Source organism: Oncorhynchus mykiss, chromosome 5 (assembly GCF_013265735.2).
Source record: "Oncorhynchus mykiss isolate Arlee chromosome 5, USDA_OmykA_1.1, whole genome shotgun sequence".
NCBI lineage: Eukaryota > Metazoa > Chordata > Actinopteri > Salmoniformes > Salmonidae > Oncorhynchus > Oncorhynchus mykiss.
This window is the reverse complement of record NC_048569.1, coordinates 6693826-6713472: the sequence shown is the minus strand read 5'-3', so window position 1 is coordinate 6713472 and position 19647 is coordinate 6693826. Positions and strand designations below refer to the sequence as shown.

Here is a 19647-nt window from a genome sequence, read left to right as displayed (position 1 = left end):
ACTGTGACTGACCCAAAATTAAGGAAAGCTTTGACTGTGTACAGACTCAGTGAGCATAGCCTTGCTATTGAGAAAGGCCGCCGTAGGCAGACATGGCTCTCAAGAGAAGACAGGCTATGTGCTCACTGCCCACAAAATGAGGTGGAAACTGAGATGCACTTCCTAACCTCCTGCCCAATGTATGACCATATTAGAGAGACATATTTCCCTCAGATTACACAGATCCACAAAGAATTCGAAAACAAATCCAAATTTGAAAAACTCCCATATCTACTGGGTGAAATTCCACAGTGTGCCATCACAGCAGCAAGATTTGTGACCTGTTGCCACGAGAAAAGGGCAACCAGTGAAGAACACACACCATTGTAAATACAACCCATATTTATGCTTATTTATTTTATCTTGTGTCCTTTAACCATTTGTACATTGTTAAAACACTGTATATATATATATAATATGACATTTGTAATGTCTTTACTGTTTTGAAACCTCTGTATGTGTAATGTTTACTGTTAATTTTTGTTGTTTTTCACTTTATATTTTCACTTTGTATGTTGTCTACCTCACTTGCTTTGGCAATGTTAACACATGTTTCCCATGCCAATAAAGCCCTTGAATTGAATTGAAATTGAATTGAGAGGGGGAGCGGAGAGAGGGGGAGCGGAGAGAGAGGGGGGGTGGAGAGAGAGAGGGGGGCAGAGAGAGGGGGAGCGGAGAGAGGGGGAGCGGAGAGAGAGGGGGGGGTGGAGAGAGAGAGGGGGGCAGAGAGAGAGGGGGAGTGGAGAGAGAGGGGAGTGGAGAGAGAGGGGAGTGGAGAGATGGGGAGGGGAGAGAGGGGGGGCAGAGAGAGAGGGGGAGCAGAGAGAGAATGAGAGTGATATAAAGAGGAATGTCAGCATCGGAATTTGCACCAAGAGTTCAGCTAGTCTGAATAGCAACACAAGGAGAGAGAGATTTAAAAAAAGGTATACTCAATCAGAACACAGTGTTGACAGAATACTGGTTTCTTATAAAACATTTCTAAATCGTTATTTCATGTGGTTGTTATTGAAGGCCCATATTGTTGACAGTGTATTAGCACTCTGAGATGGTGTCTCGCTGGCCTGTGACTTCTGGAAGAGGAGGGTTAAGGAAAGGTTAAGATTTTTTTTTGTGTCTGTGTCCCAAAAAATGGCACCCTCTTCCCTATATAGCGCACAGTGCCATTTGGGACGAAGGCCACGTTAATAGGTTCATTGTCAGACCCTTCGTAGCCCATCTGTAGTTCGATGTGTTTTTTCAGACACTTTCAGACCAAGTTAAGCAACCCCCCCCCCCCCCCCCCCCCCCCCTCATTCCCTGACTTCTCATTGGCTACGACTATTTACCACCAAGGAAGTGTAAAAAGAAACGCCTGCTTTTCTGATTATTCAAAAACATTTCCTGTTTTCTGTTGTTCTACGCTGTCTGAGGGGCCAGTTCAGATTTAGAATACAGTAGGTGTGACATTGGCAGTTCCCAGTGAGGCTTGAATGGTAGAGGCTCTGCTTCTACATGCCATTGTCAAGACGAAGAAAATCCAAGGAGCCTGTGACGGTTGGTTTGCCCATTTGTTCACCCCAAAGTGGACGAACTGTATATTAGTTCTGTATTGTGCCACCCTGTGAGTTTAGCCCAGGGGATGTCTATAAGGTCTGTATTGTAATATTGTGATACAGTTTTGGGAGGGAGGAGCCCTGTTGAATGTTGAATCTGCACGTTTTCCCTGGGGAATGGGTTTAACATTACCCCGAGCATAGATGTTTCCCTGGGGAATGGGTTTAATGTGACCCCAACCATGTCTATGTTTCCCCGGGGAATGAGTTTAACATTACCCCGAGCATAGATGTTTCCCTGGGGAATGGGTTTAATGTAACCCTGACCATGTCTATGTTTCCCTGGGGAATGGGTTTAACATTACCCCGAGCATAGATGTTTCCCTGGGGAATGGGTTTAATGTAACCCTGACCATGTCTATGTTTCCCTGGGGAATGGGTTTAACATTACCCCGAGCATAGATGTTTCCCTGGGGAATGGGTTTAATGTAACCCTGACCATGTCTATGTTTCCCTGGGGAATGGGTTTAACATTACCCCGAGCATAGATGTTTCCCTGGGGAATGCGTTTAATGTAACCCTGACCATGTCTATGTTTCCCTGGGGAATGAGTTTAATGTAACCCTGACCATGTCTATGTTTCCCTGGGGAATGAGTTTAATGTAACCCTGACCATGTCTATGTTTCCCTGGGGAATGAGTTTAATGTAACCCTGACCATGTCTATGTTTCCCTTGGGAATGAGTTTAATGTAACCCTGACCATGTCTATGTTTCCCTGGGGAATGAGTTTAACATTAACCCCACCACATGCTTCCGGTCACCAGCACTCCAGTCTTCAGATAAAGCATACTGGGCAGTAGGGCTGATCCCCACATCAGGGGACATAATAAAGGGTGACACTTCCTGGGCTTTGGTGTCATGTGCCACTGGAGAATGCAGCAGCAGCACTCTGTCTTTACTAATACAACATACTGAAATGACTGGAGCATGTAAACTATCTGAAATGACTGGAGCATGTAAACTATCTGAAATGACTGGAGCATATAAACTATCTGAAATGACTGGAGCATGTAAACTATCCTAAATGACTGGAGCATATAAACTATCCTAAATGACTGGAGCATGTAAACTATCTGAAATGACTGGAGCATGTAAACTATCTGAAATGACTGGAGCATGTAAACTATACTAAATGACTGGAGCATATAAACTATCCTAAATGACTGGAGCATGTAAACTATCTGAAATGACTGGAGCATGTAAACTATACTAAATGACTGGAGCATATAAACTATCCTAAATGACTGGAGCATATAAACTATCCTAAATGACTGGAGCATATAAACTATCTGAAATGACTGGAGCATGTAAACTATACTAAATGACTGGAGCATATAAACTATCCTAAATGACTGGAGCATGTAAACTATCTGAAATGACTGGAGCATGTAAACTATCTGAAATGACTGGAGCATGTAAACTATCCTAAATGACTGGAGCATATAAACTATCCTAAATGACTGGAGCATGTAAACTATCCTAAATGACTGGAGCATGTAAACTATCCTAAATGACTGGAGCATATAAACTATCCTAAATGACTGGAGCATGTAAACTATCCTAAATGACTGGAGCATGTAAACTATCCTAAATGACTGGAGCATGTAAACTATCCTAAATGACTGGAGCATGTAAACTATCCTAAATGACTGGAGCATGTAAACTATCCTAAATGACTGGAGCATGTAAACTATCTGAAATGACTGGAGCATGTCAACTATCTGAAATGACTGGAGCATGTAAACTATCTGAAATGACTGGAGCATGTAAACTATCTGAAATGACTGGAGCATGTAAACTATCTGAAATGACTGGAGCATGTAAACTATCTGAAATGACTGGAGCATGTAAACTATCTGAAATGACTGGAGCATGTAAACTATCTGAAATGACTGGAGCATGTAAACTATCTGAAATGACTGGAGCATGTAAACTATCCTAAATGACTGGAGCATGTAAACTATCCTAAATGACTGGAGCATGTAAACTATCTGAAATGACTGGAGCATGTAAACTATCTGAAATGACTGGAGCATGTAAACTATCTGAAATGACTGGAGCATGTAAACTATCTGAAATGACTGGAGCATGTAAACTATCTGAAATGACTGGAGCATGTAAACTATCTGAAATGACTGGAGCATATAAACTATCCTAAATGACTGGAGCATGTAAACTATCTGAAATGACTGGAGCATGTAAACTATCCTAAATGACTGGAGCATATAAACTATCCTAAATGACTGGAGCATGTAAACTATCTGAAATGACTGGAGCATGTAAACTATCCTAAATGACTGGAGCATATAAACTATCTGAAATGACTGGAGCATGTAAACTATCCTAAATGACTGGAGCATATAAACTATCCTAAATGACTGGAGCATGTAAACTATCTGAAATGACTGGAGCATGTAAACTATCCTAAATGACTGGAGCATGTAAACTATCTGAAATGACTGGAGCATGTAAACTATCCTAAATGACTGGAGCATGTAAACTATCTGAAATGACTGGAGCATGTAAACAATGTGTCACGCCCTGACCTTAGAGAGCCTTTTAATGGCACGTGCCGGCCCAAAGTCACCATCCAGCTAGGACGGGTTGTGCAGGCTCTTAGCGTCCCGCACCTGAGCCGCCACCGCGGATAGATTCCCGCCCAGACCCTCCCCTATAGGTTGAGGTTTTGCTGCCGGAGTCCGCACCTTTGGGGGGTTAGGGTTAGGGGTACTGTCACGCCCTGACCTTAGAGAGCCTTTTAATATCTCTATTTGGTTTGGTCAGGGTGTGATTTGGGGTGGGCATTCTATGTTTTGTTATCTATGATTTTGTATTTCTATGTTTTGGCCGGGTATGGTTCTCAATCAAGGACAGCTGTCTATCGTTGTCTCTGATTGGGAACCATACTTAGGTAGCCCTTTTCCCCTCCTTTCTTGGTGGGAAGATGACTTTGTTTAGGGCACATAGTCTTTGAGCCTCACGGGTTGTTTTTGTAGTGTTTATTGTTTTGTTCTGCGTCATTTTGATTACATTAAAAAAAATGTACGCTCACCACGCTGCACCTTGGTCCTCTCCTTTCAACAGCCGTGACACAATGTGTCCCACTCAGTCCCCGCTAGGGCTGTTACAGTGACCGTATTACCGCCACACCGGCGGTCCCAAGTCATGAAGGCAGTCAAATTCCATGTGACCATTTAGTCACGGTAATTATTGTTCTCCAAGCTCTGATGCTGCTGATGGTCATTAGTAGCCTACCGAACTTGTTAACTTCCTGGTACTCAGCACTCTGTTGTCTCTCTAATCACTCTGACATCAATGCAAATGTATTGAAAATCTAATAAAACACTTCATGAGAGCCCAGGAGTTCATGTTGTGGAAGTTTTGGTGGCCCGTATTAAAAAGAGGAGGAACCCATCAGCTTTCTATCGGCTAGGCCTACCATTTATCACATGTCCTAATATTAAGCGTATTGCTCCGCTTTACAACAGGAGTATAGCCTACCTGGATGGCATGAACATGAACTACAGGAAAGTGCATGACATTTAAGTGCATGACATGACAAGTAGATGACTTTTCCCGCTGCCCGTTTCGAGACGGATGCATGATAATGGTCTAAATCAAAACAAATTTCACACATAAAGTACGAGTCAAAAGTGTGGACACACCTACTCATTCCAGGTTTTTTCTTTATTTTTTACTCATTTCTACATTGTAGAATAATAGTGAAGACATCAAAACTGTGAAATAACACATATGGAATCATGTAGTAACCAAAAAAGTGTTAAACAAATCAAAATATTTTATATTTGACATTCTTCAAAGTAGCCACCTTTGCCTTGATGACAGCTTTGCACACTCTTGTTTTTCTGTCAACAAAATAAGTGTGACACAACCCCAGAGGACTGGAGTTGCCCAGGCCTGTCCTAGGACCCACTCCAATTCCCATACCGCACCAACTGACCCACAGATGATGTGATCTCTATTGCACTCCACACTGCCCTTTCCCACCTGGACAAAAGGAACACCTTTGTGAGAATGCTGTTCATTGACTACAGCTCAGTGTTCAACACCATAGTGTCTACAAAGCTCATCACTAAGCTAAGGACCCTGGGACTAAACACCTCCCTCTGCAACTGGATCCTGGACTTCCTGACGGGGCCGCCCCTAGGTGGTAAGGGTAGGCAACAACACATCCGCCAAGCTGAGCCTCAACACGGGGGCCCCTCAGGTGTGCGTGCTTAGTCCTCTCCTGTACTCCCTGTTCACCCACAACTGCACGGCCAGGCACCACTCCAACACCATCATTAAGTTTGTTGACGATAACAATGGTTGGCCTGATTACCAACAATGATGAGACGGCCTATAGGGAGGAGGTCAGAGACCTGGCAGTGTGGTGCCAGGACAACAACCTCTCCCTCAATGTGAGCAAGACAAAGGAGCTGATCGTGGACTACAGGAAAAGGCGGGCCGAACAGGCCCCCATTAACATGTTACGGGGCTGTAGTGGAACGGGTCGAGAGTTTCAAGTTCCTTGATGTCCACATCACTAACGAACTATCATGGTCCAAACACACCAAGACATTTGTGAAGAGGGCACGACAACATATTTTCCCCCTCAGGAGACTGAAAAGATTTGGCATGGGTCCCCAGATCCTCAGAAAGTTCTACAGCTGCATCATCGAGAGCATCCTGACCGGTTGCATCACTGTCGTGTATGGCAACTGCTCGGCTTCTGACCGTAACGTGCTACAGAGGATAGTGTGCGTACGGCCCAGTACATCACTAGGGCCAAGCTTCCTGCCATCCAGGACCTATATACTAGGCGGTGTCAGAGGAAAGACCAAAAAATTGTCAAAGACTCCAGTCACTCAAGCCATAAACTATTATTTTTGTTTATTTGGTAAAAATGTTCTTAACTCTATTTCTTGAACTGCATTGTTGGTTAAGGGTTTGTAAGTGAGCATTTCACGGTAAGGTCTACTACTACACCTGTTGAAATTGGCGCATGTGACAAAGTTTCATTTGATTTTGATTATCAAGTGCTTGTCAAATTGTGAATGAGAGACTGATGAAGTGTGTACAGCCTGCGCAAAAAAACTAAGCAGAGCTCATGACTCATATCATCATTAGTCTCATCATGCAGCCTTACAATGTATTAAACATCTAAACATATAGCCCAACGTTTGTAGAACAACTTACATTAATAACTCTAAATTAAGCATATAGTAATACCTATTTCTTTGTTAACCGCTCAACACAGAACAGCCCAATATGTGCACTCCCTCAAATCGTTTAGAGAAAACAGGTATATTTTATTCTGATTTTTTTAAAATTGTATTCTTCATACTATAAAATAATGCCACGGAATTATAAGCAAATCGTATCAGCTAAATAAACTAGTCGTAGCCCACAGCCATATGGCATAGCCAGATCAGGACCTAACATAAGGACAACTCAGAGTTGAACAGAAGCTGCTCCACTCGGGAGCCCACTGAGATGCAGTGTCTTAGACCGCTGCTCCACTCTGGAGCCCACTGAGATGCAGTGTCTTAGACCGCTGCTCCACTCGGGAGCCCACTGAGATGCAGTGTCTTAGACCGCTGCTCCACTCTGGAGCCCACTGAGATGCAGTGTCTTAGACCGCTGCTCCACTCGGGAGCCCACTGAGATGCAGTGTCTTAGACCGCTGCTCCACTCTGGAGCCCACTGAGATGCAGTGTCTTAGACCGCTGCTCCACTCGGGAGCCCACTGAGATGCAGTGTCTTAGACCGCTGCTCCACTCTGGAGCCCACTGAGATGCAGTGTCTTAGACCGCTGCTCCACTCTGGAGCCCACTGAGATGCAGTGTCTTAGACCGCTGCTCCACTCGGGAGCCCACTGAGATGCAGTGTCTTAGACCTCTGCTCCACTCGGGAGCCCACTGAGATGCAGTGTCTTAGACCACTGCTCCACTCGGGAGCCCACTGAGATGCAGTGTCTTAGACCGCTGCTCCACTCGGGAGCCCACTGAGATGCAGTGTCTTAGACCGCTGCTCCACTCGGGAGCCCTCTGAGATGCAGGACCTTAGACCACTGCTCCCCTCGGGAGCCCACTGAGATGCTGTGTCTTAGACCTCTGCACCACTCGGGAGCCCACGTGAGGAGGTCCTCTTGTAGGAGAATATGAGGGAGATAGTGATAGCTCTATAGGTCCAAATAGAGAGTTGTAACTCTGAAGTCAGCTGTTAGGTTAGTTTAGCCTTAAGGTCAATGAAGACCTTCATGGTGTAACTATACTAAACTGTGTGTGTGTGTGTGTGTGTGTGTGTGTGTGTGTGTGTGTGTGTGTGTGTGTGTGTGTGTGTGTGTGTGTGTGTGTGTGTGTGTGTGTGTGTGTGTGTGTGTGTGTCACTGCTTCTCCAAGTCTGGTGCGGAGTGATCTGGTACCAGTATCCTAGATGTTCGTTATTCTGCCATGTCCTCCTCAACCCCTACATCTGCTCTAGAGGCTCCTCTACTGATTTCTGTGATCTGAAACAGAAATGTATTCTTCTCTCTCCTCTTCAATCCAGGTTGAGGGAGGTGGGAAGGCGGACCTGTTGGAACACCCCCTGTTGCCAGGTGACCAGGTGGTTGTCATTAACGACGTGGAGCTCAGTGGATTCAGGCAGGAAGCCATCTCATTGGTCAAAGGATCCTACAAGACTCTTCGACTCACTGTTCGCAGGTATGTTAACTAAAACTCCATCATCCAATCACATGCTCTGTCTGTCTGTATGTCTGTCTGTCTGTCTGTCTGTCTGTCTGTCTCTGTCTCTGTCTCTGTCTCTGTGTGTCCCCTCCTCTCAATCTGTCACCACAACCATTATCAAACGGCCGATTCAGATTTCATGTTTTTGGTCTTGTTTTTATCCTGCAAATCACATCATGTTGAAAGGCATTGGTTTGGTCACACCAGGTGAGAGGTGTTGGTTTGGTCACACCAGGTGAGAGGTGTTGGTTTGGTCACACCAGATGAGAGGTGTTGGTTTGGTCACACCAGGTGAGAGGTGTTGGTTTGGTCACACCAGGTGAGAGGTGTTGGTTTGGTCACACCAAGTGAGAGGTGTTGGTTTGGTCACACCAGGTGAGAGGTGTTGGTTTGGTCACACCAGGTGAGAGGTGCTGGTTTGGTCACACCAGGTGAGAGGTGTCGGTTTGGTCACACCAGGTGAGAGGTGTCGGTTTGGTCACACCAGGTGAGAGGTGTCGGTTTGGTCACACCAGGTGAGAGGTGTCGGTTTGGTCACACCAGGTGAGAGGTGTCGGTTTGGTCACACCAGGTGAGAGGTGTCGGTTTGGTCACACCAGGTGAGAGGTGTCGGTTTGGTCACACCAGGTGAGAGGTGTCGGTTTGGTCACACCAGGTGAGAGGTGTCGGTTTGGTCACAACAGGTGAGAGGTGTCGGTTTGGTCACACCAGGTGAGAGGTGTCGGTTTGGTCACACCAGGTGAGAGGTGTCGTTTTGGTCACACCAGGTGAGAGGTGTTGGTTTGGTCACACCAAACGAACATCACCATTTCACACTGACATCGCCATTTAATACCAACATCACCATTTTACACTGACATCACCATTTACACTGACATCACCATTTTACACTGACATCACCATTTACACTGACATCACCATTTACACTGACATCACCATTTACACTGACATCACCATTTTACACTGACATCACCATTTTACACTGACATCACCATTTACACTGACATCACCATTTTACACTGACATCACCATTTTACACTGACATCACCATTTTATGTCTATAATGACCTCACCCTCCCCAGTCTGATGTCTATAGTGACCTCACCCTCCCCAGTCTGATGTCTATAATGACCTCACCCTTCCCAGTCTGTTGTCTATAGTGACCTCACCCTCCCCAGTCTGATGTCTATAGGGACCTCACCCTCCCCAGTCTGATGTCTATAATGACCTCACCCTCCCCAGTCTGATGTCTATAGTGACCTCACCCTCCCCAGTCTGATGTCTATAGTGACCTCACCCTCCCCAGTCTGATGTCTATATTGACCTCACCCTCCCCAGTCTGATGTCTATAGTGACCTCACCCTCCCCAGTCTGTTGTCGAAAGTGACCTCACCCTCCCCATGTCTGTTGTCGAAAGTGACCTCACCCTCCCCAATCTGTTGTCTATAGTGACCTCACCCTCCCCAGTCTGATGTCTATAATGACCTCACCCCCCTCACCCTCCCAGTCTGATGTCTATAGTGACCTCACCCTCCCCAGTCTGATGTCTATAGTGACCTCACCCTCCTCACCTTCCCCAGTCTGATGTCTATAATGACCTCACCCTCCCCAGTCTGATGTCTATAGTGACCTCACCCTCCCCAGTCTGTTGTCGAATGTGACCTCACCCTCCCCAGTCTGTTGTCGAAAGTGACCTCACCCTCCCCAGTCTGATGTCTATAATGACCTCACCCTACTCACCCTCCCCAGTCTGATGTCTATAATGACCTCACCCTCCCCAGTCTGATGTCTATAATGACCTCACCCTCCCCAGTCTGATGTCTATAATGACCTCACCCTCCCTAGTCTGATGTCTATAGTGACCTCACCCTCCCCAGTCTGATGTCTATAGTGACCTCACCCTCCCCAGTCTGATGTCTATAGTGTCCTCACCCTCCCCAGTCTGATGTCTGTAGTGACCTCACCCTACCCAGTCTGATGTCTATAATGACCTCATCCTCCCCAGTCTGATGTCTATAATGACCTCACCCTCCTCACCCTCCCCAGTCTGATGTCTATAGTGACCTCACCCTCCCCAGTCTGATGTCTATAATGACCTCACCCTCCCCAGTCTGATGTCTATAGTGACCTCACCCTCCCCAGTCTGATGTCTATAGTGTCCTCACCCTCCCCAGTCTGATGTCTATAGTGACCTCACCCTCCCCAGTCTGATGTCTATAGTGACCTCACCCTCCCCAGTCTGATGTCTATAGTGACCTCACCCTCCCCAGTCTGATGTCTATAGTGACCTCACCCTCCCCAGTCTGATGTCTATAATGACCTCACCCTCCCCAGTCTGATGTCTATAATGACCTCACCCTCCTCACCCTCCCCAGTCTGATGTCTATAATGACCTCACCCTCCCCAGTCTGATGTCTATAATGACCTCACCCTCCCCAGTCTGATGTCTATAGTGACCTCACCCTCCCCAGTCTGATGTCTATAATGACCTCACCCTCCCTAGTCTGATGTCTATAGTGACCTCACCCTCCCCAGTCTGATGTCTATAGTGACCTCACCCTCCCCAGTCTGATGTCTATAGTGTCCTCACCCTCCCCAGTCTGATGTCTGTAGTGACCTCACCCTACCCAGTCTGATGTCTATAATGACCTCACCCTCCTCACCCTCCCCAGTCTGATGTCTATAGTGACCTCACCCTCCCCAGTCTGATGTCTATAATGACCTCACCCTCCCCAGTCTGATGTCTATAGTGACCTCACCCTCCCCAGTCTGATGTCTATAGTGTCCTCACCCTCCCCAGTCTGATGTCTATAGTGACCTCACCCTCCCCAGTCTGATGTCTATAGTGACCTCACCCTCCCCAGTCTGATGTCTATAGTGACCTCACCCTCCCCAGTCTGATGTCTATAGTGACCTCACCCTCCCCAGTCTGATGTCTATAATGACCTCACCCTCCCCAGTCTGATGTCTATAATGACCTCACCCTCCTCACCATCCCCAGTCTGATGTCTATAATGACCTCACCCTCCCCAGTCTGATGTCTATAATGACCTCACCCTCCCCAGTCTGATGTCTATAGTGACCTCACCCTCCCCAGTCTGATGTCTATAATGACCATGATTCAGAACAGATAATAGGCCAGGCAGTGCTGGGTTCTAGTGTGTGTGTGTGTGTGTGGTGGGATCATGGCTGAACCCCCCCCCCCCCCCCCAGCTCTTTAGTTGTCTCCATAACAGCAGCCCTGTGACATGCTGGACACGCTGTGGAGCGGAGGGTGAAAATAGTCCTTCCTATTGGTTCTGTCCCCACTGGACTGGGCCAAGTCAACCAGCCTTAAGCCTTTCCTGTCTTCCCGAGCTTCAGAATAACCCATGAATATACCCAGCACACACTTCCTGGTTCACGTGCAGACACACCCATACACCACTTGCACATCACACTGACACTTTCATTTAGACTGAATGATCCGTGTGTTAATATGTAATAAAGTACAATACTTTTTCATCTATATTCACAGTAGTAGAGGATCAAGGATTTAGGCTCGTTAAGGAAGCTATTTCTTAATGCTAACTAAAAGCCAGGCAGTAATGTAATGCACTGTGTTTCCCCCAGGAGGCACACTCTATAAGAGTTGTCAGAGTATGTTGTTAGAGAGAGAGAGAGAGAGAGAGAGAGAGAGAGAGAGAGAGAGAGAGAGAGAGAGAGAGAGAGACTGGAGAGAAGAGAGAGAGACTGGAGAGAAGAGAGAGAGAGAGAGAGAGTCTGAAGAGAAGAGAGAGTCTGGAGAGAAGAGAGAGTCTGGAGAGAAGAGAGAGTCTGTCTATAATGAGAGAGTCTGGAGAGAAGAGAGAGTCTGTCTATAATGAGAGAGAGAGAGAGAGAGAGACTGGAGAGAAGAGAGAGAGACTGGAGAGAAGAGAGAGAGAGAGAGAGAGTCTGAAGAGAAGAGAGAGTCTGGAGAGAAGAGAGAGTCTGGAGAGAAGAGAGAGTCTGGAGAGAAGAGAGAGTCTGGAGAGAAGAGAGAGTCTGTCTATAATGAGAGAGAGAGAGAGCCTGGAGAGAAGAGAGAGAGCACATCGCTACAACACTGTATATAGACATAATATTATCTCTGTGAATGTAATGTTTTACTGTTCATTTGTATTGTTTATTTCACTTTTGTTTATTATCTACTTCACTTGCTTTGGCAATGTTAACATGTGTTTCCCATGCCAATAAAGCCCTTAAATTGAATTGAATTGATTGCCTGGAGAGAAGAGAGGGAAAGGGAGAGAGAGAGGGAGATATACGTGAACTGAAGATGGTGAATCTGTGTTTACCAGCCTCAGGCAGCTTTAAGGCACATGACCCCTGACTGGCTAGCTATGGTCCGTCCAGTCAGTGTGCCTATAGCCTCATCCTGTCTAAGTGGGGAGTGGGAACGACAAAGGCCAGGCAACCAAAGCATACCAGACACTCTGCAACCACTGCACACAGGCCAGGCTAGCCACACCACTAAAAGTAGTGCATTATATCGGGACTAGGTTGCCATTTCATGCTGGATAGCCTGTCCCTAGCCTATCCCTGGCTCTGACTGAATGGATAGCCTGTCCCTATTGTCCCTGGCTCTGACTGAATGGATAGCCTGTCCCTATTGTCCCTGGCTCTGACTGAATGGATAGCCTGTCCCTATTGTCCCTGGCTCTGACTGAATGGATAGCCTGTCCCTATTGTCCCTGGCTCTGACTGAATGGATAGCCTGTCCCTATTGTCCCTGGCTCTGACTGAATGGATAGCCTGTCCCTATTGTCCCTGGCTCTGACTGAATGGATAGCCTGTCCCTATTGTCCCTGGCTCTGACTGAATGGATAGCCTGTCCCTATTGTCCCTGGCTCTGACTGAATGGATAGCCTGTCCCTATTGTCCCTGGCTCTGACTGAATGGATAGCCTGTCCCTATTGTCCCTGGCTCTGACTGAATGGATAGCCTGTCCCTATTGTCCCTGGCTCTGACTGAATGGATAGCCTGTCCCTATTGTCCCTGGCTCTGACTGAATGGATAGCCTGTCCCCATTGTCTCCTGCCCTGACTGGCTGGATAGTCTACCCCAGGGGTGCCCAACAAGTTGATCGCGCAGTGCTTACAAGTCGATCGCGGAGTGCTCGTCTGTCGATAGCGGAGTGCTCGTCTGTCGATAGCGGAGTGCTTGCCAGTCGATCGCGCAGTGCTTGCCAGTCGATCGCGCAGTGCTCGTCAGTCGATAGCGGAGTGCTCGTCAGTCGATAGCGGAGTGCTTGTCAGTCGATAGCGGAGTGCTCGTCAGTCGATAGCGGAGTGCTCGTCAGTCGATAGCGGAGTGCACGTCAGTCGATAGCGGAGTGCTCGCCAGTCGATAGCGGAGTGCTCGTCAGTCGATAGCGGAGTGCTCGTCAGTCGATAGCGGAGTGCTCGTCAGTCGATAGCGGAGTGCTCGTCAGTCGATAGCGGAGTGCTCGTCAGTCGATAGCGGAGTGCTTCCCGGGTCGATAGCGGAGTGCTTGCCAGTCGATAGCGGAGTGCTTGTCAGTCGATAGCGGAGTGCTCGTCAGTCGATAGCGGAGTGCTCGTCAGTCGATAGCGGAGTGCTCGTCAGTTGATAGCGGAGTGCTCGTCAGTCGATAGCGGAGTGCTCGTCAGTCGATAGCGGAGTGCTCGTCAGTCGATAGCGGAGTGCTTCCCGGGTCGATAGCGGAGTGCTTCCCGGGTCGATAGCGGAGTGCTTGCCAGTCGATAGCGGAGTGCTCGTCAGTCGATAGCGGAGTGCTCGTCAGTCGATAGCGGAGTGCTCGTCAGTCGATAGCGGAGTGCTCGCCAGTCGATCGCGGCGTGCTCGCCAGTCGATAGCGGAGTGCTCGTCAGTCGATCGCGGAGTGCTCGCCAGTCGATCGTGGAGTGCTCGCCAGTCGATAGCGGAGTGCTCGCCAGTCGATAGCGGAGTGCTCGCCAGTCGATAGCGGAGTGCTCGCCAGTCGATAGCGGAGTGCTCGTCAGTCGATAGCGGAGTGCTCGTCAGTCGATAGCGGAGTGCTCGTCAGTCGATAGCGGAGTGCTCGTCAGTCGATAGCGGAGTGCTCGCCAGTCGATAGCGGAGTGCTCGCCAGTCGATCGCGGAGTGCTCGCCAGTCGATCGCGGAGTGCTCGCCAGTCGATCGCGGAGTGCTCGCCAGTCGATCGCGGAGTGCTCGCCAGTCGATCGCGGAGTGCTCGTCAGTCGATAGCGGAGTGCTCGTCAGTCGATAGCGGAGTGCTCGTCAGTCGATAGCGGAGTGCTCGTCAGTCGATAGCGGAGTGCTCGTCAGTCGATAGCGGAGTGCTCGCCAGTCGATAGCGGAGTGCTTGTCAGTCGATAGCATGATAGCATGAGAAACATATGTTAACATTGCCAAAGCAAGTGAGGTATATAATATACAGAAGTGAAATAAACAATACAAATGAACAGGAAACATTACTCACAAAAGTTCCAAAAATAATAAAGACATGGCAAATGTCATATTATGTGCAAATAGTTATCTCTCTCTGTTACAGACTGAGAGGGGGAGGGGAGGGAGGAATCCGCCCAGCAACATAGAGTGGCAGGATGCTCATTTACATTGAAGTCCAGAGTCCATGATAGGAGAGAGAGGGGAGAGAGAGAGAGAGAGAGAGAGAGAGGAGAGAGAGAGGAGAGAGAGAGGAGAGAGAGGAGAGAGGGGAGAGAGAGAGAGGAGAGAGAGAGAGACTCTGAGAGAGACTCTGAGAGAGACTCTGAGAGAGAGAGACTCTGAGAGAGAGAGAGAGAGAGAGACTCAGAGAGAGAGAGAGACTCGGAGAGAGAGAGAGACTCAGAGAGAGAGAGAGACTCAGAGAGAGAGACTCTGAGAGAGACTCTGAGAGAGAGACTGAGAGAGAGAGAGAGAGACTCTGAGAGAGAGAGACTCTGAGATAGAGAGACTCTGAGAGAGAGAGAGACTCTGAGAGAGAGAGACTCTGAGAGAGAGAGAGAGACTCTGAGACACCAGCCTACCACTCTCTACCATCCTACCACTACCTCCTACAGTCTACCAGCCTACCACTGTCTACCAGCCTACCACTATCTACCATCCTACCACAGCCTCCTACTGTCTACCAGCCTACCACTGTCTACCACTGTCTGCCAGCCTACCACTGTCTACCAGTCTACCACTATCTACCACTGCCTACCACTGCCTACCACTATCTACCACTGCCTACCACTCTCTACCATTGTCTGCCAGCCTACCACTGTCTAACACTATCTACCACTGCCTACCACTGCCTACCAGACTACCACTGTTTACCAGCCTACCAATGTCTACCACTGTCTACCTGCCTACCGCTGTCTAACACTGCCTACCACTGCCTACCAGCCTACCACTGTCTACCTGTCCACCACCCTACCACTACCTACCACTGTCTACCATTGTCTACTATTGTCTACCACTATCTACCATGGCCTACCACTGTCTACCACTGCCTACCTCTCTCTACCACTGCCTACCACTATCTACCACTGCCTACCATTGCCTACCACTGTCTGCCACTGTCTACTAGCCTACCACTGCCTACCACTGCCTACGACTGTCTACCACTCTCTACTAGCCTACCACTGCCTACCAACGTCTACTACCCACCACTGCCTACCACTGTCTACTAGCCTACCATTGACTACCACTGTCTACCACTGTCTGCCACTATTTACCACTATCTACCACTGCCTACCACTCTCTACCACTGTCTACCACTGTCTACTAGCCTACCACTGCCTACCATTACCTACCACTGTCTGCCACTGTCTACTAGCCTACCACTGGCTACCACTGCCTACCACTGTCTACCGCTGCCACCTACCACTGCCTACCAATATCTACCACTGCCTACCACTGGCTACCACTGCCTACCACTGTCTACCACTGCCACCTACCACTGCCTACCAAAATCTACCACTGCCTACCACTGCCCACCACTGTCTACCACTGCCTCCCACTGCCTACCACTGCCTACCACTGTCTACCACAGCCTACCACTGTCTACCACTGCCTACCACTGCCTACCACAGTCTACCACTGTCTACTAGCCGACCACTGCCTACCACTTCCTACCACTCTCTTCCACTGTCTACCACTGTCTACTAGCCTACCACTGCTTACCATTGCCTACCACCTTCTACCACTGTCTACTAGCCTACCACTGGCTACCACTGCCTACCACTGTCTACCACTGCCTACCACTGGCTACGACTGTCTACTAGCCTACCACTGCCTACCATTGCCTACCACTGCCTACCACTGTCTACTAGCCTACCACTGCCCACCACTGTCTACCACTCTCTACTAGCCTACCACTGCCTACCACTGTCCACTAGCCTACCATTGCCTACCACTGCCTATACCACTGCCTACCACTGCCTACCACTGTCTGCCACTATTTACCACTATCTACCACTGCCTACCACTCTCTACCACTGTCTGCCACTGTCTACTAGCCTACCACTGGCTACCACTGCCTACCACTATCTACCACTGCCACCTACCACTGCCTACCAATATCTACCACTTCCTACCACTGCCTACCACAGTCTACCACTGTCTACTAGCCTACCACTGTCTACCACTGTCTACTAGCCTACCACTGCCTACCATTGCCTACCACTGTCTGCCACTGTCTACTAGCCTACCACTGTCTACCACTGCTTACCACTGCCTACGACTGCCTACCACTGCCTACCACTGCCTACCACTGTCTACCACTGCCTACCACTGTCTACCACTGTCTACCACTGCCTACCACTGCCTACCACTGCCTACCACTGTCTACCACTGCCTACCACTGCCTACGACTGTCTACCACTGCCTACCATTGTCTACCACTGCCTACCACTATCTACCTCTGCCTACTACCACTATCTACCACTGCCTACCACTGTCTACCACTGTCTACTAGCCTACCACTATCTACCACTGTCTACCACTGCCTACCACTGTCTACCACTGCCTACCACTGTCTACCACTATCTACCACTGCCTACCACTGCCTACCACTGTGGGATCAGAAGACTGAGAAGTAGTTGCACAACTTCAGACTTTGGACACAGCAGTTCTCTAGAGGGGAAGGGAGGGACGCGAACAAGAAGGAGGCATGATAATTACCTAAGAACCGGAGTCATTCCAGGTTACTGATGCTGGAGTTATCAGTGAGTACAGGATTACAGGTTACTGATGCTGGAGTTAACAGTGAGTACAGGATTACAGGTTACTGATGCTGGAGTTAACAGTGAGCACAGGATTCCAGGTTACTGATGCTGGAGTTAACAGTGAGTACAGGATTACAGGTTACTGATGCTGGAGTTAACAGTGAGTACAGGATTCCAGGTTACTGATGCTGGAGTTAACAGTGAGTACAGGATTACAGGTTACTGATGCTGGAGTTAACAGTGAGCACAGGATTACAGGTTACTGATGCTGGAGTTAACAGTGAGTACAGGATTCCAGGTTACTGATGCTGGAGTTAACAGTGAGTACAGGATTACAGGTTACTGATGCTGGAGTTAACAGTGAGCACAGGATTACAGGTTACTGATGCTGGAGTTAACAGTGAGTACAGGATTACAGGTTACTGATGCTGGAGTTAACAGTGAGTACAGGATTACAGGTTACATGCTAACCAGGATTACATGCTAACCTGTTCAGCTGAGGGACACTGACTGAAAGCAGATGAATCTGCCTGGAAGGAACCCAGATGGACTTCAGTTGACATGCTCTAGTCATGTACTTGTATCTCTCTGTCAACTGTGATGTAACACAGTCTGTTTGTCTGGTCTTCCTGACTGATGGTGACTCTCTCTCTGTGCTGTGGACTAGCTGAACCTGTTCTGAGGTGACAGGAAGAGGCACTTTGGATATTGTAATTGTCCTATGTGGATAGGACTTGGGACTTGACTCTGGTCATTATTGGATGGAATAATCCGAGGATGGAGGAGAACCCAGACATCAGTAGTGATTCTGACAGGTATGTGGATGGCCTCTGTACAAACCTAACTGCAGATAGACCTACTGGTATGTGGATGGCCTCTGTACAAACCTAACAGCAGATAGACCTACAGGTATGTGGATGGCCTCTGTACAAACCTAACAGCAGATAGACCTACTGGTATGTGGATGGCCTCTGTACAAACCTAACAGCAGATAGACCTACAGGTATGTGGATGGCCTCTGTACAAACCTAACAGCAGGATAGACCTACTGGTATGTGGATGGCCTCTGTACAAACCTAACAGCAGATAGACCTACTGGTATGTCATCTACAAGTCCATGCTAGGTAAAGCTCCGCCTTATCTCAGTTCACTGGTTACGATGGCAACACCCATCCGTAGCACGCGCTCCAGCAGGTGTATCTCACTGATCATCCCTAAAGCCAACACCTCATTTGGCCGCCTTTCGTTCCAGTTCTCTGCTGCCTGTGACTGGAACGAATTGCAAAAATCGCTGAAGTTGGAGACTTTTATCTCCCTCACCAACTTCAAACATCTGCTATCTGAGCAGCTAACCGATCGCTGCAGCTGTACATAGTCTATTGGTAAATAGCCCACCCATTTTCACCTACCTCATCCCCATACTGTTTTTATTTATTTATTTTTCTGCTCTTTTGCACACCAATATCTCTACCTGTACATAACCATCTGATCATTTATCACTCCAGTGTTAATCTGCATAATTGTAATTATTTGCCTACCTTCTCATGCCTTTTGCACACAATGTGTATATATAGACTCCCCTTTTTTCTACTGTGTTATTGACTTGTTAATTGTTTACTCCATGTGTAACTCTGTGTTGTCTGTTCACACTGCTATGCCTTATCTTGGCCAGGTCGCAGTTGCAAATGAGAACTTGTTCTCAACTAGCCTACCTGGTTAAATAAAGGTGTTCTCAACTAGCCTACCTGGTTAAATAAAGGTGTTCTCAACTAGCCTACCTGGTTATATAAAGGTGAAATAAAACAAATAAAAATAAAATGTGGATGGCCTCTGTACAAACCTAACTGCAGATAGACCTACTGGTATGTGGATGGCCTCTGTACAAACCTAACTGCAGATAGACCTACTGGTATGTGGATGGCCTCTGTACAAACCTAACTGCAGATAGACCTACTGGTATGTGGATGGCCTCTGTACAAACCTAACAGCAGATAGACCTACAGGTATGTGGATGGCCTCTGTACAAACCTAACAGCAGATAGACCTACTGGTATGTGGATGGCCTCTGTACAAACCT

The 19647-nt window shown here is 47.9% G+C and overlaps 1 protein-coding gene across 3 annotated transcripts in view; it reads left to right on the top strand.

Annotated features, from left to right (window-relative positions):
• The window catches only part of LOC110524941 (protein Shroom3), a 163012-nt gene that overhangs the window by 13162 nt on the left and 130203 nt on the right, over positions 1–19647 (top strand). For all 3 annotated transcript variants that reach the window (XM_036976675.1, XM_036976674.1, XM_036976676.1), the window contains exon 2: positions 8188–8342. In XM_036976675.1, coding sequence (XP_036832570.1) covers positions 8188–8342 — 155 coding nt within the window. The remainder of the gene's footprint in view (positions 1–8187; positions 8343–19647) is intronic.